This window comes from Alternaria ventricosa (genome assembly GCF_023758065.1).
Source record: "Alternaria ventricosa strain BMP 2768 chromosome Unknown scaffold_4, whole genome shotgun sequence".
NCBI classification, from domain to species: domain Eukaryota; kingdom Fungi; phylum Ascomycota; class Dothideomycetes; order Pleosporales; family Pleosporaceae; genus Alternaria; species Alternaria ventricosa.
This window is the reverse complement of record NW_026055684.1, coordinates 2094035-2113920: the sequence shown is the minus strand read 5'-3', so window position 1 is coordinate 2113920 and position 19886 is coordinate 2094035. Positions and strand designations below refer to the sequence as shown.

Below are 19886 nucleotides of genomic sequence, written 5' to 3'. Positions count from 1 at the left end.
TCCATGCCTATCGCACAGATCCCGGAGTACCAGACGCCGTGTGATCATCGCCATATGTCTCGCATCACACTAGAGATAAACTACTGCGCGACTATGCGTGGAACCCATTTCCCCTACACAACCGCTGTGGCAGTATACTATGATTCGAAGCAACGTGAGTGGTGAGATGGGTCACATTCTTGCTACTATAGAAGGACTGGCTCTCACCGCAAGGGTGTCGGCTCCGATGTACTGAACGCGAAACGCAGATCTTCCTGTCGCCATTTGAAAGACAAGATACACTTTCAAAGCGATCTGTCAATGGGAATTGTTGAGGCTAACTTTGTAAAACCGCCTACAGACTTCCATTGCGTCGCTTATCTGAATATGTGCTTCGTCTATAAGCATGTCTTTGGCTGACAGCGTACAAATCCTTTTACGACGAGGACAATGATGTTGATCCTTCTTGTGGCTTGCAGAGGGCTTCTCATTCAAAGAAGCATCGGAAAAAGTAAGATATAGTCTACAGACACGGCATCCACTTGGCTAGCAGCTATGATCGCTTGAGGTGATGATGGTCGCGGTGCAGCTGCAGGAAGCAGACATGTCCCACCATTTCCTACACCGCCGTCTATAAGATCCAACTTCTGCGTCTGTTCTAGCTGAAGCATTCTTCAGAATCGACCGTCTGATCGAGAGTACATAAGATCATCTTCCACTGCATCCCGCGAGAAGTCATTGCCTTCATTCCTAGCTTTTGACAACGTGTGCAAAGACTCAACCAGAGTTTAGCCAACCAGGGGCCCGCATCACTATGGCCGTCACAAAATCACAACAACAGCGTACGCTGATTCTTGATATCGGCGATGTGCTGTGTCACTGGTCAATCGAGAATCTCACTGCCATCTCTCCTCAAAGTCTCCACGCCATCACCCGATCGCCAACGTGGAGCGAAATGGAACGCGGCTGTATTAGCGAGACAGAAGCCATCAGAGCTATCAGCAAAGAGCTCTCTCTCGATCCTGACGCCATCGATACCGGGCTTATGGAATGTCGCAAGACATTGCGCATTGATCAAGAGCTCACGTCCCAACTCAAAGAGCTCAAAGCGGAGCTAGGTGGCCATCTCAAGGTTTATGCCATGAGCAACATTGCCAAGGAACATTTCGCCTTTGTCAAGGCCGTGCTATCCGACTGGGGTCTGTTCGACGGCGAGTTCTTGTCCTTTGAAGTTGGCATGACGAAACCTGATCTTCAATTCCACCAGCACGTTCTGGATAGCCTCAACTTAAGCGACCCTTCTTCCGCGATCTTTGTGGACGACAAAGTCGCCAACGTCAATGCAGCCCGCTCCTTCGGGATTCATGGCATCGTCTTCGACTCCTCGACCGCTCTGATTCGTCAATTGCGTAACCTTTTGATGGATCCCGTTGCGAGGGCACGCCGATTCATGACCGCGAATGCGCACAAGCACACATCATGCATCCAGGACGTCGCCCCCGTGATCTTTGATCACTTCGCCCAATTCCTCATACAGATTGAGTTGAATGATGATAGCGTCATCAGTCTTTCACCACCCGGCGCTTCCGATGCTGATATCAAATCGGACATTCGACAGGCCCGTAGCCAAGCCAAAGCATGGAACTTCTTTAATGGTCCTCCAGTCGGCACAACAAAAACGTGTAAGTAGAATCGATGAATAGTCGTGGTATATGTGCTGACTTCATGCGCCTGAGCTTAGACCCTGATGATGTCGACGATACAGCTCTCGCCTTTCTTGCGTTCGCCCCGCCAGCAGCGTCTGCCAACCCGATCTTGGACCGTATCGTCGAGAACAGGCACGACAAAGACGGCCTTATCATGATCTATCTTGGTGGTACGAGGCCCCGTGTATGCCCGTTCATCATGCTCAACGCCGTTCGTGCCCTGTATAGATACGGACGCGGCGCAGAAGTACAGCCCGAGCTCGAACACATTCGTCGCATCCTTTTGAAAGGCGGTCACATCGATGGATCGGAACACTATCTTGCCAGCGAGACCTTTCTGTACTTTCTGGCGTGCCTCATCGAAGACAATCCCACTGCACCTGAGGTCCAGTCGCTGCGTAAGCCAACAATTGAGGCCTTGCGTCAACGTGTCAATCGCCCCGGAGATTCTTTCGTCCTCGCCGCGCGTGTCTTAGCATGCCAGAAGCTCGGCGTGGATACTCTGTCTGACCTGGAATCTTTGAAAGAGTTGCAGGAATGTGACGGAGGTTGGGAACTGGCGTGGATATCTCGTCTCGGTAGAAGTAAGAAGATGATTGGGAACAGAGGGATACCTACGGCGTGGGCTATCAAAGCACTGGAGTACGAAGCCCAACCATAGTTACATAAGAAAGCTCTATTGACAAAAGGTCGACATTGTAGAATAGCACTTTGATTTGACACTATTTTACCACTGTCATCGGTTTACTACTGAACCCAGCTGACGTATCAGCTCGACATTATTCATACAAGGTCTCATACACAGTGGGTGGGGTATATCGTTGTATACTGAAAACGATGTGTACCTGCCGCTGAATGCCCACACTGCCGATTCACACGGAGGTGAAAGCTATACTTATAAAGGCTATCCGCTCTTCCGATCACACTTTCACCATCGCACTCTTACTATCAGTGACCAGCAGACAAACACGGTCACAATTCTCGACACTCTTATCGTTCCGCTAGCACCCTCAGCACCATCAAACACATCTCGGTCTTTGCAGTCGCACGAGTCAACAATGTCTACAGGATCTACTGGCGAGCGATTCAAGCACCCTGATGACGAATGTCTAACGGCGTACACCAAGGCTTTGGAAAAAGGTAGAATGCTGCATATACAGGCTCATTCTGACCAGCCCAGCATCCCCCAGAGCGAATTCCAATCGGTCTCCGACCTTGAAGAGTGGGGATATGTGCTAGATGCTGAAACGGACCCTCGGGTAGGCATTATGTGTTCGGCGAAACATGTGAACGAAACTACCAGGGACGGCGAGACATACCTACCCACCGACGCCTGGTTTCTCAATAATATATATCCAGATGATGGCACGATCGAAGCGGCGGCTAACTACGCGCCTCACGCGGTGGCATCGGGCTTGGTTAAGTTCGTAGACCAGCCGGCGCGCGCAACGGCACCTACACTGTTGCCCAAACTATGCCATTGGAGCGACATGGCATACCTCAAATGGCTGCATGTTATTTGCAAGGAATCGCCAACGCCTGTGTTGCGCACCGTCTCTCAGTACGGGGACAGTGTTGCGTCTGAAATGGTAGTGCAGCATGTAACAGCTGGAGTACAGCCGCGTAAAGTTCGGTCTTATCTCGAATACGAGTTTGATGCAGACTCAGACGAAGGCTTAGCGATACTCGGGACGCCTGAAGGAGCCGGTACCGCCTACCTACTGATTCAACATCGGGAAGGGTTGGGTCGTCGGGTTGTCGACAAGATTGTTGCTTCTCAGTTCGCGGATCCAGAATCTAGGCACTTGCAAATTGTGTTTCACGTCAAAGAGGCGGAGAAATTAGATGGACACGTCGTGTAATTGAACGTAGTCGGTAGATGGACGCGTCACGTAGTTGAAAGCAGTCGGTAGATTGGCTCATCATGTAGTTGAACGTAGTCGGTAGCTGATTGATTCTCGATAATCTGAACTTGTCGTCGCACGTTGTCCAGCTCCCACAGTGCATTGACGATCCTCACTCTCTCCCTAGCATCTGACAATATCATCTAATCATCTTGGCTTATCCTCTCAGCCATCACAGCCTGGTTCTTCTCGTTGGCATGTGCAAACTCCCTGTATCTTTGCTCCTCATCCGACTTGCTCGCCCTTACGACTGTTCGGTTCTCTTTGTTGAGCCCCATGCAGAGCCTTGGGTTCTCGTAGAACATGATGTCGATCTGCTCAAGCGTGCGTCCAGAAGTCTCGACGCCAAAGAAGTAAGTTAGTGGTACAAAGGATGCGCAAACGGCAGCCCAGACCCAGAAGTAGTGGCCGCGGATGTTGTCAAGACCAATCGGGGTAACCATGACGACCACGAAATTGGACATCCAGTGCGAGAAGACGCCAACCGCTGTTGCCTTGTTGCGGACGCGGAGAGGCTGGATTTCGGCGGAGTAGGACCACGACACAGGCAAGATGCCAAGAGTGAAGCAGTCGAGGTACAAGAAGATGAAGGCCACAGCTGCTGCGGCACTAGCGTAACTGTTCTTAGCCAGGCATCCCGCGATGATAGCCATGCATGCTGCGCAACCGGCTGACGAGCCCATGACCGACCATCTACGTCCGATCTTGTCGATGTAGAAGTATGGTGGCCAGGAGAATACGGCATACTGAGTGAAGGCCACGGAAGCGAGGATGAGAGACATGCTCGGAGAGTAGTCGAGGTACTGCTGGAAAATGTAGGCGAGGTAGTAGCACAAAGCGTTGATACCGCTCCACTGGTTCATCATATACGGGCCCATTCCGAGAACAACACGGTGTAGATTGCGGGTCTTAGTGGCGTTGCTGAAGACTTCGCCCCAGGTGGGCTCCTCTTCGCTGCTCTCTGCCGCGATAGCGTCGAGAATCTCCTGAAGTTGGCCTTGCACTTCTTCATCGTCCAGAGGTTTGTCCAAAAGCCGGCTGATAGTGTGTTTTGCCTCGTCGATCTTTCCACGCGATGCAAGCCATCTCGGCGTTTCGCACAAGAATGGGCAGAGCGCCAAGACCATGAGCGAGAACAGGATCTGGCAAGCGACGGGAAATCTCCACTGCAGTGAGCTTTCGGCGTACAGTGTCGCAAAGCACAACCAAGAAGCGACTGCGACACCAATGATGATCAGAGCGGACTGAACAACGAGCAGCGACCCACGGTTGTGTGCAGGCAATGTCTCCGACTGCAGAATTGGCACCGCGACCGTTGACAGTCCGACGCCAATGCCACCAATGATGCGCGAGACGAACATCTGCCAATAGTCGAAGCTGGCAGTCTGGATAGCGGCACCAATCACGACGATGAGGTTGGCGAGGATGATAGAACGCTTTCGTCCGATGCGTTCACCGAAGACGAAAGCCACGACGGCACCAAGTGCGCATCCAATATCGTAGATAGCGGTGACTAGTCCGGTCATCGTTGGGTTCGGGTTGCCGAGGGTATCCTTGAAGCGCTGGCCACCCAAGATACCGCCGAAAAGTCCTTGATCATCTTCAATCGCGTTAGCTATCGAACCATGGCACAAAGTGAGTTGCTTCAAGCTTACATCCAAAGAGGAGAAAGTCAAGACCAGAGGTCAGTAGAATGACTGCGATGAGGCTCTTGCCTCTTAGTTCAAACATGATGAAGACCCTGAACCCAATAGTCTGGTAAGTAGGAAGGGACTGCAGAACAGTATGATCGTGAGCCAAACATGTGGGCCGCAATCATGTATCCTTTATACTCGCAACCCCGTAGAGATGTGCACCGGCATCTCCTCATCCAGCTTAACGTCGATGCTTCTAATGCAGCGCCAGGTATCCATGTGGAATTTCTTAGCGGACCGTGTCCGGGGAAATTATGGATACGCGGGGAAGCAAATGCGGAGGTGAGGGATGTCAAAGCTTGCGCGAGAACAAGGCTTCGAACAGGTACATTCATGGCGTTGCATCTGGGCTGAAGTCATGCTAGCTGGGCCGGCTGGGCGAAAATGCGGGGTTCCGCTTTAGGAAATGCCGCGTCCTCAGTGCGGAAGGTTTGCCACGATTGAAGCACCAGGTGATTTCGCTGGTTCCTGTCAGCCGTCAGGATGAACTTCAGGCAGCTCATACTATGACTCGTAATGTCTCGTTGCTTTTTGTCGTAGGAAGATGTATCGCACAAGCCTAAAGTTGTATGTCAGTTTGCGAACCAGAAGCTTCAAAAGCGCTCAATTGTATACGCGATGCGTGTGGGGAACGCTGGTGCCGGTAATCAGAATCTCGGATCGAGATAGTGCGAAGACAAGGGTGACCACTCGGTGCATGATGCCCGGGCATCTGGGAGTATAGACATAAATTTTGAGCTTCCTGGCAAGATTTGGTTGATGGAGATGATGACATCGGTTTTCCTGAAATATTAACACGTCGAATGAATTCGATACACGCAGATGAGTGTGGGAAGAATGGCTTTGTGAGAATATTTGATAAGTAAAAGTACATCTCAGGTATGTGTACCGTGCTTGTACGTCACTTTGATTCCGCTGCACAACCCTTCACAGTGAGATTCACGAGTATCTCCGCAAAAGATACTCTCAATGCTCATGCTTCTTTTCAGTTCCACCATCTTACTGCGTTTCCACAGTTTCGTAGAATGTGCAGTTCTCTCACTGCAGCTCACCTAACATTTCTCTTGTCGCGCTCAAGCTCTTGGTATCGCCGTAGATCGCCGCAATCAGACTTCCATCAATTTTTGGGAATTCGCGCTGCAGCACTTCGACGTTGTCGTCATCATCGTCTTTTCGCCCTGCCGCCTCGTAACTCTGCATGACCTCAATCTGGTGAGAGCGGTCCTGTCCGGTGGGAAGTGCCATCTCCGTAGCTGTGCGACGAGGTGGTAGACCTGGTGGAACCTCCTCTTGCCCAGGGTAAGAAGACTGATTTGGATAAGAAGGCTGAGGCTGTTGTTGCTGCTGGTAGGGTTGCTCAGAGAACCCCTGGGGTTGGGACTGCATGAACGGGTTGTGCGACTGGGCTTGGCTTGGCTCTTGGCTCCATGGGGAGGTATCCTGGTGTTGAGGAGGGTATTGGGCATACGGCTCTTGAGGAGGATGTTGGCCTAGCGGATTTGGGGGTGGCTGTTGAGCATACGGATTCGGAGGCGGGTCTTGCGCTGGTTGGTAGGCTTGGTAGGGATTGTGGCTCTGGTTGCCCTGGCCTTGTTGGTTTCCTTGGTCCGCCCACGGGTTGTCGTTGTGGTTGGAGGCCATGACTGCAATATGTGTACTGCTCGATGTTCGTGTGATAGAGGTTTTGAAGATTCGAAAAGGAGTACAGCGCGCTTGTTTGGCAAGCTGGGAATCTTTGAGGCTCAGGGCTGACTGTTGGCTGACGAGTACGTGAAGGCGCGGTAGACGATGACGTACGCTTAGCGCACGTGCCTCCCCGCCCCACTTCGACCAACACAGGCCAGGCGCGTACTGGCTGCGACAAATAACAACTTCGTACCCAGGCGTGAAGCGCAGGTCGCACTCCAAGACTGATTATCAAGTAGATCGCCTTGACCTTGCATTGCACTTGTATCACTATCACGCCTATAATGTACAACTTCCAGCGCGCCAGGTGTGCAAGGACAGCTGCTGCCTCGCCGGAAGCGGACACCCCTTGCATAACGCGGGCTGCTCCTTCAAGATGCTTCTAAAGTACTATATATGAGCACACCAGGTAGGATGCGTGATTGTATCTTCATATTCACTGTATGAGAACACATTCTCTCCATCGTTGCAGTCATGGCAGCGCTGAGCTTTCAGCCCTTTGTCCTCCGTTTGTTCAACACGCCACTAGGTGTTGACTTCCTACGCAACTTGAGTGCCAAGATCTCGCCTTTCTTCGACTGCGAGCGCGATCGATTGTTTGCGTATATCAGTGCTAGTAAGAGGAGAACCTTACGGCAAGAGAGGATAGAAAAGACGCTGGAGGCCAAGAGGCGTGGTAGGCGATGTCGTGCATTTGGCTCGCCGTGTTCAGCAGGCTAACAGTATTTATAGAGAAGCAGCAACAACGCGCCGAAGAAAAAATGAAGCAGATGCAAGCTAAGCCGTCCTGCAGAGAGAGAGAGAGCGCGAGTCGAAGATGAAAGTGAAAGCAAAGGCCATGCAAAATAAGAATGGTATGTTCTAGGTCAAGAGAACTTAATCGACCGTGTCATCCACACACGAGCAAGTCCATACCGTTAACGCTTGGCAGGCGGGAAAAAGTAATCGGCATATGCGTCTCATGTCGATCTAGACACCGTACTATATCGATGGCGCGCATGCTTTTGCTCATTGGAACTGCGACGATAGTTGAAACAATCGATTCTTCTCCTATCTGTACCTGCCATTCTTTCGTCGCATGAAATCTTCTCAGAATTTGACCATACCTCGAACGCTACCTCCTCCCTTTCTCTTGCTTTGTTTCTCTTTGCCTGGTCTTGATGGTACTCCCAATCTCGCTCGATGCTGCTGGTACCGATGGGCCTCATTCTGAACAGCCTGTGCAGGAGATGCATCACTGGTTGATCCATCGAAATCGCTTCGTGCGGCATGGATGTCATCTCGGCTCGATGCTGGTCCATGGATTCTCAGTAACACGTGATGTGTGAGAAGCGGAGGACGGTAGTATGCGGTAAGACTTTACTGGCTCCTGGACTCGATCAAGGATATTCTCTTGTTGTTGATCCTGCGATCTAGGATCATCGTGCGCGATTGACTGAGCATACCCGCAATCCGGAACCTGTAGATCTTCGGTGATCGGTGCATGTGGAAAAACAGCGCGAGGTGGCGGGATACTGGACCTCCTGGACTGAGAGCTTGATTTATTTTGAGCCTGCATATTTGTAATACTCAAATGGAGCGGAGGCAAAGGTTGCCGCTCGTTGTGACGTCTCTGTGTACTGTTCGGACTCGATCTACCACGACTCCGGCGGGCAGAACGACGCCTACGCCCGTGGCGAGACGCCGTCTCAACTTCATTGTCTTTGGTGCTTGTCTTTCCATCGTTTGTGTCGTTCTTCAAATGATTTGATCGATATGCAACCGGTTGAGCGGATTCGTGGTCCGGAATTGGCAGGCCTTCAGCAGTGGATTCATATAAATTAACAGCGCGATGTCGTGGGGCTCCGGGTCGCCCTGACCAAGATCATGATTGCTGTTCTGCGGGAGTAGCTCCTCTTACATCTCCATTCATGACATGTACCTGCTGTATGATCGCTGGTGCACCTATTGTCCCGAGATGGGGCGCAGGTAAAGCTGACACTTTGTCATGATGCCTCTGCGTACTGGCTGAACTTGATCTAGCACGCTTCCGGTGCGAGGAACGGCGCCTATGCCTGCGGCTACTGCCTCTGTGAGTCTTGTTGTCACCGGTGACTGTCCTTCCATCGTCAGTGTTGGTGTTCAAGCAAAGGGAGCCACTCCCTGAGCTTGCATGTGGCTTACGTTTATGTGGTGCTTCATAGTACTTGATCGTCTCTGTTCCACATCCGCATGTGAGCAGTTCACCGTCCTTTTGCATATGATGCCGAATATTTGTGAGAAACCGACGCGGATGACGGAGGAAGAAAAGCGCAGTGTTGAACCCTCCAGTCTTCTCTGCACCAGGTGTCAATATCACGTCACAGCCCATGGAGCCTGAGTTTTGGACGATGATCTTTGTGTCGCCAACGATGTAAATGCCATTGTTGCGAACTGAAGAGGGCTCGTGACGGTGAGACGATGAAGTGAGACGAACTCGTTCTGGCATCCTTGCACGTACAAAGATATTGAAGAGGTCGCTGGGAATGTGCTGATAGACATTCGAAATAAGGTTGTGTAACGTGTGCAGATGGAGATGTTTGCGACCCACTGTTGGCGGTGGACAACGGAAGTAGGGCGGACACAAACCATCTATGTTGTACGCTTAGCAGACGTAGTAAGTTATATTTACACTTCGCCGTTCGTCCTCAACACACTGAGACGTTTGTACACAGGTGGCATCGCGATATTGGCTCAGAATACCGGGTTTCGGGGATGCGGCAAAGCAGATTGAAACTGCACGTCGATGAGCATAATAGAACGGGGCCATGCAGAGGAACTAGGACTGAGAATCTTCGGAATGTTTCAAGCTAATATCATTAATCAATCAGTTACCGTTCGTCGGCTTGGATGCTAAAAGTTGTCGGTGGAGGGCTGATCCCGAAACCTCTCAGAGGTACCAAACATTATTCGTCAGCGCCCTGTGAACTTCTGACTGGAAAAACAAGAGGTTTACGCAGGCTCCTCAGTCTTCGCCCGCTTGCCCTCCGCACCGCTATCGTCAACCTCCAACTTCCTCTTGCTGCTGCCAGCATCATTTGATCCTGACGCTGCCGGTGCAGGCGCCTTCACCTTCTTCTTCACCATACCCGAGACATCGTTCGCGCTCTTGGTAGCTTCCGCAATCTTTGCCTTTTGCGTCGCTGCATCTGCTCCCAACAGCCCACCGAGCAGTCCCTTGAACACCGACGAGTCGATGCTGTCGAACTCCTGCTTGTTGGGATCTGACTTGAGGTCCACAAGACGGGTCTTGAGATCCTCGAGCATGCCCTTCTTGTCTTCGATGATGGCTTGCTTCTCCTTCTTCTGCTCTGGCTTGAGGGCGTCGGAGCTCAGTGCTGCCTCCTCCTTCTTCAGGCGCGCTTCCAGACTTTGTATGGCGAGATCAGTCTGCTCAGCAGCCTCTTTCCGCAGGTCCCAGTTTATGCCATCCTCATCCTCCTTCCCTTGTTCCTTCTCAGCGGACGCATCGGTTGTTTGTCCAGTCTGATCTTCCCGTACTTTCGAAACGGATGCGAATTCGAGCGCGAGGGATAGCGAGTAGTGTGCCTCTGTGACATTCTCGTGCTCGAAGGGGTATAGTTCCTCTTGTAGTGCAAGCGCTTTGCGGGCGTCGGATATGGCGTCGTGGAATCGTTCGTTCTCGAGCGAGATCTCCACGAGAAAGCCGTGACAGTCGGCGATGCGCTCCTTGATGACGCGCGCCTTCGGGCTCAGCTCCGCCTTGCCTTTGCCCTTGTCTGAAGCGTCTCCTTCTGGGGCGTCTAATTGCCTCTCGTACAGGACGCGGGCTAGCTCGAAGATCTCATACGCGTTTCCGAGGTCGTCATCATCCTCTTCTTCCTCACCGTCCTGCATGTCGTCGTCTTCATCCTCGGAATCGGTCCAGTTCTCATCGCCCTGGAGCTGGAAGAATGGCGTCTCGCCTACTGGCTTCTCCTTCTGCTCAGGCTTTGCGGCGCTTGCACCTTCACCCGCCTCTGCTTTCGCGGCCTTCTTTGCCTTTGGCTTCTTCTTTTCCTCTTTCGCCACCTTGTTGCCTAGCACATCGCTCTTGGCGACTGCCGACCTGTAGAGCGCGCGCCCGTAGTAGAAGAGGAGTTCGGCGTTCTCAGGCGCCATCTCACCGTTGAGCTCAGCTTGAATTTCGACGGCATCGGCGTAGTGTTCGGCAGCCGCGTCGTAGTTCTTCGTAGAGTAGTGGATAGAAGCAGCTTGCGACAGCTCTCCCATCTTCTCTTTCGTTCTGGGCATGTCTTCAGTCTCGGTGACGGTCGCGAGCGGTTCAGTGGTAGGGTCGGCCATTGCGTGAGATTTATCGTGTTCGTGCGATATATGTAGTGTATGCGACAGCGATTTCAGGGTTTGCAGGCCGTAAGAGTAAGCGTGAAGGATGTTGAGTGTTGTGTTTGGGCAAGAGGCTCGGTGGTTGCTAGGAAAAGTAGCGCCGCCTCTAGCGCGAAATCGCGCTGGAACGCGTCGCACGCGTAAAGTGGAATCCCATGCGCGCCCATTACCACATTGCGACAACACAGCTTCACCTTCACCACACCCAATATGGCCACATCAAGAAGACCCGAAAAGCCCTCGGCGGTACCCTCAGACCTCATCCCGTCTTCGTCGCCAGCGTTCGGAACCCCGGTTCATCCTATCAATCCTCGCAGAACCGCCCCCATACGCGCCCCGCCTGCACTCAAACCAGTCAGCAAGTCCACCGTTCTGCCTATACTGCTCCCTCCAGCCACCCTACGACCGCTCGCATTCCGAACATTCACAAAGAAACACAACCTCACCCTCACATCTTCCGCTCTCCAAGCACTAGCAACGTTTGTAGGAAAGCACTGTGGTTCGGGATGGAGAGAAGAAGGCCTGGCCGAGAAGGTCTTGGAGGAGATCGCCAAGAGCTGGAAGAAGTGCGGTGGCCAGGTCATCGTGGAAGGCGACAATGAGACGCTCAAGGGCATACTCAAGACTCTCGAAGGCTCAATGAGCGGAGGAAGGGTGGTCCAAGGCTCAAACCTGGGCAGGCAAAGCAGCTTCAACTTTGGACCTGAGATAGCCGGCCAGATGAATCGCCCGAGTATCGACACCAACAACAGTTTCGGCATGTCCAGCCTGGAAGTAGAGGACAAGGACGAGGAAGAGGATCTGTTGAAAGACCCACGAGAGTGGATGAAGGTCATTGGCGCGTTTGAGCAGCCGAAGTTGATATATAATGCCACCCAGAAGCATTTTGAGAAGTACGTACCAGTCAAGAGAGAGCGGAGTGTCTACTAACCATGTCAGGTCTGCCAAAAAGCCATCGCTGTTCCCAGATCCCTCACACAAGACCGAGCTATTCCGTCAACGCTACCACATCGTACACCAGCGCATACTCCGCAACGAGACGTTCCAAGCACCTACCTTCTCTACGGCTCGTTCTGCTACCATCAACCGGACGGGATCAATCGCGACGTCACAAATGAACAGTATCACCCCAATTGCCAACTTGCTTGGTCGAACCGGAAGCACGCATTTGCTGCTAGGCATGCTCACAGTCTCGGCCACTGGTGCGCTTTCACTCTCAGACCTCACAGGCACAATCACGCTAGACATCCAACACGCCCGCCCAATCCCCGAGAATGGCGCATACTTCGCACCAGGTATGATTGTTCTAGTCGAAGGCAGCTACGAAGAGGATGCCGGAGCCACATCAACTCTGGGAGGCAGCGGTGGTATTGGTGGCACAATAGGCGGCAAATTCCTTGGTTTCTCGGTCGGACACCCTCCCAGTGAACGCAGAACAGCAACTTTGGGCGGCGTCGAAGAGGTCGATAAGAATAGTCTGGCTGGACCAGCATTCGGATGGACAGACTTCTTAGGTGTCGGTTCTCAGCGTGCGACCGGCACCCGTATGAACAAGATCGCATCGAAACTTCTGGATCAAGAATCAGCGCACAACATTGTCATAGCCTCAGACCTTCATTTGGACGTTCCATCGACGTTATCAGCCCTCCGTACGCTCTTACGCACATACACACCCGACCCCACCGATACCCACCCGGTCTACCCTCTCGCTATCATCCTGATGGGAAACTTCAGTTCGAAAGCCAGCCTTGCAGGGGTACCAGGAACAGGCAGCATAGAGTACAAAGAGCACTTCGACGCACTTGCCTCTGTCCTCGCCGACTTCCAACCTCTCATCGCACACACTACCCTCGTCCTCGTCCCTGGCGACAACGACGCCTGGCCGAGCGCATTCTCAGCCGGCGCCGCTACACCACTACCACGAAAACCGATCCCCACAATGTTCACAAGCAGAATCCGGAAAGTGGTAGCCGAAGCCAACAGAGAGATCTGGGGTGCAGGTAAAGCAAAGGGTAAAGAAGGAGAAGTAATCTGGACATCTAACCCCTCGCGCCTGAGCTGGTTCGGCGTAAAGGGCGAGATGGCGATACTACGAGACGACGTGGCCGGCAGGCTGCAAAGACAATCGATAAGATTCAACAAGCCACCAGCCGATGTAGACGACGAAATGCCATATGCACCAAGTCATCAACAGCAAGAAGCAGAGCAGCAGGACGCCATGGATCTCGATCTCAGGATGCCGCCACCCAAGCCACAGCAACAGCAAGCAGATGTTGATCTCGATACGCAAACTGCACGAGCGCTTACGCGGACTATTCTTTCGCAATCGCATCTCAGCCCCTTCCCGCTTTCGGCGCGGCCGTTACATTGGGACTTTGCTCATACGCTGAATCTCTACCCGCTGCCGACGAGTTTAGTGTTAGCGGATAGTGAGGCACCGGCGTTTGTGGTGAAGTACTTCGGTTGCACAGTCATGAACCCGGGGAGTATAGATGAGAGTGGTGGAAGGGGAAGGAGAGAAGGGAGAGCGCGATGGGTGGAGTTTGATATTAGGACTTCTGCTGGTACGGTGAGGATGGAAGGGTAATATCAGATAATGTGAATGTTTACGATCGTCTTTCCATTGGCATTGCTGTTTTGTACATACAGGGCGTGCAGACTACACGGATGTATTGTGTTGCGTTTCTATGCACAAGGATGCAATGTATCCCCCTAGACTATGTGTTACGACAGAGATGCTGTTTGAAATATCGAGTATGCAACGCAAGAGTTCCATTAGAAATTATCTACATCGGTTTCCGCTCTTCCGTTCCATCCAACATAAAGACACATCAATTCCAATCGGTCATGTACAAAACTCAAGCTCTTAGACTCAAAAAGCGAGGGGTATTGCGGCACACGCGCATGTATGCCGTAGCATCACTGGAGAAAGCCCGCCCGCCTGTACGTAGTAAAAAAGATAAGGAAACTGGTATCATTGTTCTTTTCGAAGAGCTTGTCGAGGCCAATCGAGCGCTGAAAAGGAAAAAGGAAGACTAGACAGAGGTACAACACAGAGCGTAGATAGAAAACAGGAAAATTGATGGTCGGCGTAGGGTCGGGCTCAGAGGCGCAGAGTAGGAGACTTAGACAGTGGGGGTGAAGCAGATCGATGACAGGTCAACAATTTGTTTGAGACACGAATAAAGGACGCAACGGAAATGTGCGAGCGGGTCGATACGGTAGACGACGAGTGTTCGATTCTGCGGCGTTTGGCATGCACGGTGGAAGCCCCATGGTGGTCTTGATGTTTTCTCGCAGATCTACAACACCGCGAATTAGCCATTAGCCAAACGCGCTCAATCGTTCAGTCCGAAAACCCGCCTTAGGCCTTGGAACTTCTTCTTCTTTCCGCTCCTGCCATAGGAGACCGAACGGCCCTGCGCGTCCACGATGGGTGCCGAGACGTTAGAGACGAGGCTGGAACGGGTGGCAAAGCGAGGTCTACGGGGCGCGACACCATCTGAACTCACGGGACGATCGTCAGTGCCGATGCTGGGCGGAAGTGGCCATTCGGGAGTCTTTCGACGTTGCAGCTTAGGCGACCTTTGAGGAGAACTGGGTGTCGGGTCGCCGAATTCCTTGTCTTCGTCGATGGGCGTCATAGGGTGAGTCATGTCGCGGTTGCGTTGCGCGGGTGGCATGGGAATCTCGTCAGGCGCTTGAATATTTTGCACAGCCTGGGGTTGCGCCTGGACGGCTTCTGGTTGGGCTGTAGTTTTCTTCTTTCCCAGACCGAAGAAGCCACGCTTCGTCTTGGCCTTGCCAGCAGCCCCAGAGGCCGAAGGCGCATATTTGCTGTCACGTAAGGAGCCAGCAGATAGGGCTGTACCTTGTGCGCCAGCATTGCCAGTGGCGCCACTGGTTGTGTTCGTCGCTGGTGCGGATTGCGCGGCCACATTCGGCGTTTCATCGTCGGCTTCTTCTTCCAGATCTGTGGAGTCGCCGTCTTCTTCGCCTGCTTTCCTAGGAATCCCTCGTACTGGCGCTAGACCTGAGGGCAGGGTGTAGTCGAGAGGCTCGTCATCATCTGAATCGTCAAATCGACTCTGGAAACGAGACGGCCGAGCGTCGTCATCTTCGTCGCTTGAATCAGCGAACCGACTCTTGAACGGAGCTTTGATAGCCTTGGCAGGTGTTGCCTTTTGCTTTGATGGCTTTGGTTGCTTGCTGAAAGTAGGCATTGGCTTTGCCTGCGTAGGCGACGAAGGACGCACATCAGGTCCTTTCCGGAATCTGCCCATTGGAGACAGAGATCGGATGCTGAACTTGGAAGATCTGACTGGTTCTGGGGTAGGAGAAGAGGGCCGCATAGACCTTCGCATGGCGGGCGACGGTGATCCTGGAGGAGAGATTGCGCGAACTTGCTTTGGCGCTGGAGCACTTGCTCGCATGGTAGGCGCAGGTTCTTGTCTCATTGAGCCACGCATGGTGTATCGTCCACCTTGTTCCCGTCCCCGCTTCCTGACACGCTGGAAACTGCTTGCAGACGCGTCTGAGTCACTGTCGTACGTAGGTGCTGGGGCGGCCATTGGTTTCGTAGCAGGGGCGCTTTGTGGTCTTCCCTTGCCGACAGCAGCAGCAGGCGGGATGTTCTTCTTCTGAAGAGCACCTCGAGGTTTGGTATCCATGGGTACCATGCTGTGTCGTGATGCTGCTAGACCCATGCCTGGCGCGGGTGAGGGATCAGCTGAACGCATGCTCTGTCGCATCTGAGGCTGTGCTCTAGGAGCTGCGGCTGGAGGTCCGCGCATACTCGATCGCATGGTTGATCCCATCTGAGGTTCGGTGCGTGGAGCCGTGTTGGGACCTCCTCTCATGGTTCGCTTCATGTGAATCTCAGGAGTATCTTCCCTCGGCGCCGCTGTTCGCAGCGATGTCTTATTCTGCGGTTCAGCTGGGCGCACCGACTGCGGTGCAGGGCTCTTCTTCAAAGCGGACTTGAGAGGTTTTGTCGGTGTTCGATCGGCCGATGCAGCGGTCCTTGGGGGTGGTACAGCAGTAACCTTGCGCTCTGGTGTGGTATCCGGTGTATACTCGCGTGTAGCAGATGGTCTAGACCTTTCGTCTGAGACTGGGGCTTGTGTGACTCGAGAGATCACTTCTTTTGCATGCGATGCTCGCTCGGAAGCTACTCGGGTCTGCTCCGATTGAGGGTCTGGCTTCTTCAGAGACGCGTTCACACCACTCCAATGCTGCTGAGTAGCGTTCCAGTCTTGTGTCGGTGTAGTGTCTGAATCGCGGTTGTCATCCACAGACGTGTCTAACTGGAGCTTCGATGTAGGCTTGTCCGTGGAACTTGGATTGGCATACTTTGAATGCATCAAGCCAGAAGATGCCGGAACGGCCGGACTTTCCATAAGTGCATTGATGCTACCGAACCCGCCTTCGCCATCGGTGAGGTCTTCATAGGCATCGCTGTAAACGCTGCTGTCATCCTCGGTAGTCTCGTCGTCATCCTCAGTCCGTGTGAAAGACTGTTGCTGTTGACTTGTTGAGTCCTGGTCGGGCATAGACGTTGCGGACTTAGTTGGAGTGGGGGTAACTGTGCGTCGGTCGGACTCAGGAACATCGTCGCCCCAGCCCCCAGGTATCGCCATATTCTGGTAAACAGGTTCAGGCTTCTCGTATGGGCTAGGAGTAGCAGGCTGGAGTGCGATGTTGGGCACCTCAACGATCTGTTCCGTGATTGGAGCAGCCGCTGCTGGTGTCTCCTCTTGTGACGTAGACAGGGACTTGGGCTCTGGAGCAGGGGGCTGCTTCGAGGCCTCCATAGGATTATGGGTGTCCGAATAGTCGCTTGAGTCTGACACATATCCACTCCCTTCAACAGAGGTGACTTCAGGCGGTAGAGGGCTGTCTTGTCCGTGCTTCTGGGCAAAGTCTTCGGCAACAATGTTTCCAAGCGCGACGTCGCTTGAAGCGTTTGAAGTCGAGAAAGTCTCAGTGACCTTCTCAGCCATGTTCTCCTGCGGTCGTCGCTCCTTCTCGCGTATGCTGCCGAACGATGGTAGAGCAGGGCGTGGCTTCATGAAGTCCTCGAACTCGTCCTCTTTTTCGGCTATGGGACTCCACTTGGACGCACTGAGACCTCCGTGAGGTTGCGCAACTGTGTCAACCTGTGTAGGTTTGCTTGGCAGTACCGGATCCTCCTCGAAACTAACACGCACAGTCTTCTTCTTCTTCCTGCCTCCATCGTCAGACGCGGTGTCAGATGCATCGCTTGGGGCAACTTTGGCAAAGAGACGTCCGTTCGAAGTAGCAGGCGATTCGCCGCGGCGAGATACTGAAGGCGAGCTCTTCAAGGCAGATTTCGCAGGTGATACTGAGCGTGGCAGCGGGTCGTGTTTGGTGCCAGCAAGTTCGACAGCTACAGGCGCAAAATGGGCAGTGCGCGGTGGGCTCAGCGAAGTATGCCGATCGTGCGTGTCACGAAGGCTGCCACCACCATTAGAGCTTGCAGGTGTCGAGTTGGCTGGGGCGGCGATGCGAGGGTACGCGCTGTCCTGGTTGATAGCGAATTTGGGCGAAGGTACCTCGTCTTCGTGGCCGGCTATAGTGCCATATCCAGAGTCGTCCAACCTGCGACTGGTGTTTGCCTGCTCCTGAGGTGGGAATTCGGCATCAACGAAGTCATCGGAGTGTCTCGTTGCTGTAGTGGTACTGGGTTGCGGTTCGGGTGTGCGCGACACAGGTATCGGCTCTTCTCTTCTCTGTGGTGCTGGCTGTTCCTGGCGAACATAGTGGCGTATAGGACTCGGTGAGCCGCGGCCCATCTGGTTCTCTGGTATGTGGACGGAATGAAAGGTGTCGGCATGCTGTGACACGAATTGTCGCGTGGGCTCGGGCTCGGGCTCTTCGTGCAGCTCTCGATGACGGGCCATGGCATCTTGCTTGTGAATGAATTTGCGCGTCGAAGGATCGTAAATGGCATCCGGTGAGTTCGGATCGACGGATCGAGGGGCTTGTCGCGGCACATATGATTGCGTCTGTACAGCAGAGCCAGATGGCTTGGCGCGCATACTGCCACTCGACAGTCTTGCGCCTTGCAGACCCTGTGAAATCTGGTGTGTTTGCACTGGGCGCTCCGACGCACTCTGGACCGATCGTTGGGCGTTCTGGAGGTCGTAGCTGGAGACACCGCTGGACGTCTTTGGTCGCGATGTAGAGGCCATGCGCTGGACCGCATCCTGATTCACCACAGGGCCGCCGAACCACCCTTTGCTCGAGGGCGGAGAAGGGTTCTGGCGTGTGCCTATGGCACCCGGGGACATTGGGCGGGAGAAGTTTACGGATCGCAACGCGTCGTCCTCCTCGGACACCTGAGCGAGATGGCTGGCAGGCCGTTGCCCTCTCCCAGTCGGGTTGGCGCCCCTATCCAGGCTGACGCCTCTGCCTCTGCCTCCTGGCGCGGGTGATCCTCCACGGTACGTAGGCTCGAGGCTGGACGCACGCCGATGGACGACGCTGCCCTGCTGCTGCACGTTCTTTGGCATTGGCGGAACCGGCGGCGCATCTGCATCCGCTGGACTTCCTCCGGCGGGTGATGGCGCGCGAAAGGAGCGCTCCGTCATGGATCCTGAGCTCGACTGCCGGCGCAGGGGGCCGGGCTGTTGTCGCGAGATGCTGCCGTTTGACGAGAGCGAGCCACGGCGGGCCATGCGCTTTGTGACTGTGTCGCCTACGGGAGTCGGAGTCGTGACGTGGGTGCGCAGGGCGGCGGCCGCAGCAGCCGACGAGAGGTCGCCGTTGGATTCGGCATTCTTGATGAAGGCCTTGGAGGCGGCGAGCGAGGCGGATGCGCTGGGCGGAGGGGCTCGCTGGGGCTGCATGGGCGACATTTGTTAGCATCGCGTCGCCATACGCCTGCGGAGCGCGCCAGGAGGTTTGCGCGCACACGGAGAGAGCACCTACCGGATTCGACGCTGCCCGTCGTCGCTTGCCGAACATGGTGGCGGTGGTGAATTAAAGATTACTGCAGTTGCGGCTGGCGCTGCATTGCCGTGTGATGCGATGGTGTGGTGGCTTTGGAGATGCAGGTGCAAGGGTCGTCTAGATGATGTCACGCCTGCGGCGGAACCGTGCGGCCTGGGTGAAAGAGTGGAAAGCTACCTGCGTCAAACCGCCAAACGAAAAACAAATCACGGGCGTCTCACGTGGGGAAGGATTGGAAGGGTTGGAAGTGGGAAAAGGGCTCCGAGATGCTTCTGGGCGGAGTCGACTTGTTGTAGCTAGCAAAACAAGTAAGAGGATCGTCATGTTCCCGGACACCCCAAAGCTTAGGTCGGACGTGTTGGCGCCGCAGAGGCCCGCAAAGCCTCGCGCCGGCGCATTTGCATCGTCACAGAAAGTGTCAAACACCTCATCGTCTCAGCTACATGGTCAAACAGGCACGCATGTCGAGGATACGGCTGTTGCACGCCCAGGGAAGGCGTGGCTCGACGCTGCCAGATGCAGTCTAGACGTGGCCCAGAAGAGACATGCATTGTTTACGTTCTAAGTCTCTTCACCCT

The 19886-nt window shown here is 53.8% G+C and overlaps 6 protein-coding genes across 6 annotated transcripts; 2 read left to right on the top strand and 4 right to left on the bottom strand.

The window, feature by feature from the left end:
• Positions 1 to 793: 793 nt before the first annotated feature.
• Positions 794 to 1669, top strand: J4E93_003385 (uncharacterized protein; the record flags this gene model as incomplete). Its single annotated transcript, XM_049341323.1, has 2 exons — positions 794 to 799; positions 821 to 1669. 2 exons carry the CDS (start codon positions 794 to 796, stop codon positions 1667 to 1669), a joined length of 855 nt encoding a protein of 284 aa, XP_049202205.1.
• Positions 1670 to 3732: 2063 nt separating this feature from the next.
• J4E93_003384 (uncharacterized protein) lies at positions 3733 to 5115 on the bottom strand (the record flags this gene model as incomplete). Its single annotated transcript, XM_049341322.1, has 1 exon — positions 3733 to 5115. The coding sequence occupies one exon, from the start codon at positions 5113 to 5115 to the stop codon at positions 3733 to 3735; it is 1383 nt and encodes a 460-aa protein (XP_049202204.1).
• Positions 5116 to 6321: 1206 nt separating this feature from the next.
• On the bottom strand, positions 6322 to 6924 carry J4E93_003383 (uncharacterized protein; the record flags this gene model as incomplete). Its single annotated transcript, XM_049341321.1, has 1 exon — positions 6322 to 6924. One exon carries the CDS (start codon positions 6922 to 6924, stop codon positions 6322 to 6324), a length of 603 nt encoding a protein of 200 aa, XP_049202203.1.
• A 3015-nt stretch (positions 6925 to 9939) lies between these two features.
• Positions 9940 to 11292, bottom strand: J4E93_003382 (uncharacterized protein; the record flags this gene model as incomplete). Its single annotated transcript, XM_049341320.1, has 1 exon — positions 9940 to 11292. The coding sequence occupies one exon, from the start codon at positions 11290 to 11292 to the stop codon at positions 9940 to 9942; it is 1353 nt and encodes a 450-aa protein (XP_049202202.1).
• A 252-nt stretch (positions 11293 to 11544) lies between these two features.
• On the top strand, positions 11545 to 13921 carry J4E93_003381 (uncharacterized protein; the record flags this gene model as incomplete). Its single annotated transcript, XM_049341319.1, has 2 exons — positions 11545 to 12227; positions 12274 to 13921. 2 exons carry the CDS (start codon positions 11545 to 11547, stop codon positions 13919 to 13921), a joined length of 2331 nt encoding a protein of 776 aa, XP_049202201.1.
• A 751-nt stretch (positions 13922 to 14672) lies between these two features.
• J4E93_003380 (uncharacterized protein) lies at positions 14673 to 19323 on the bottom strand (the record flags this gene model as incomplete). Its single annotated transcript, XM_049341318.1, has 2 exons — positions 14673 to 19199; positions 19288 to 19323. 2 exons carry the CDS (start codon positions 19321 to 19323, stop codon positions 14673 to 14675), a joined length of 4563 nt encoding a protein of 1520 aa, XP_049202200.1.
• Between the last annotated feature and the right edge of the window lie 563 nt (positions 19324 to 19886).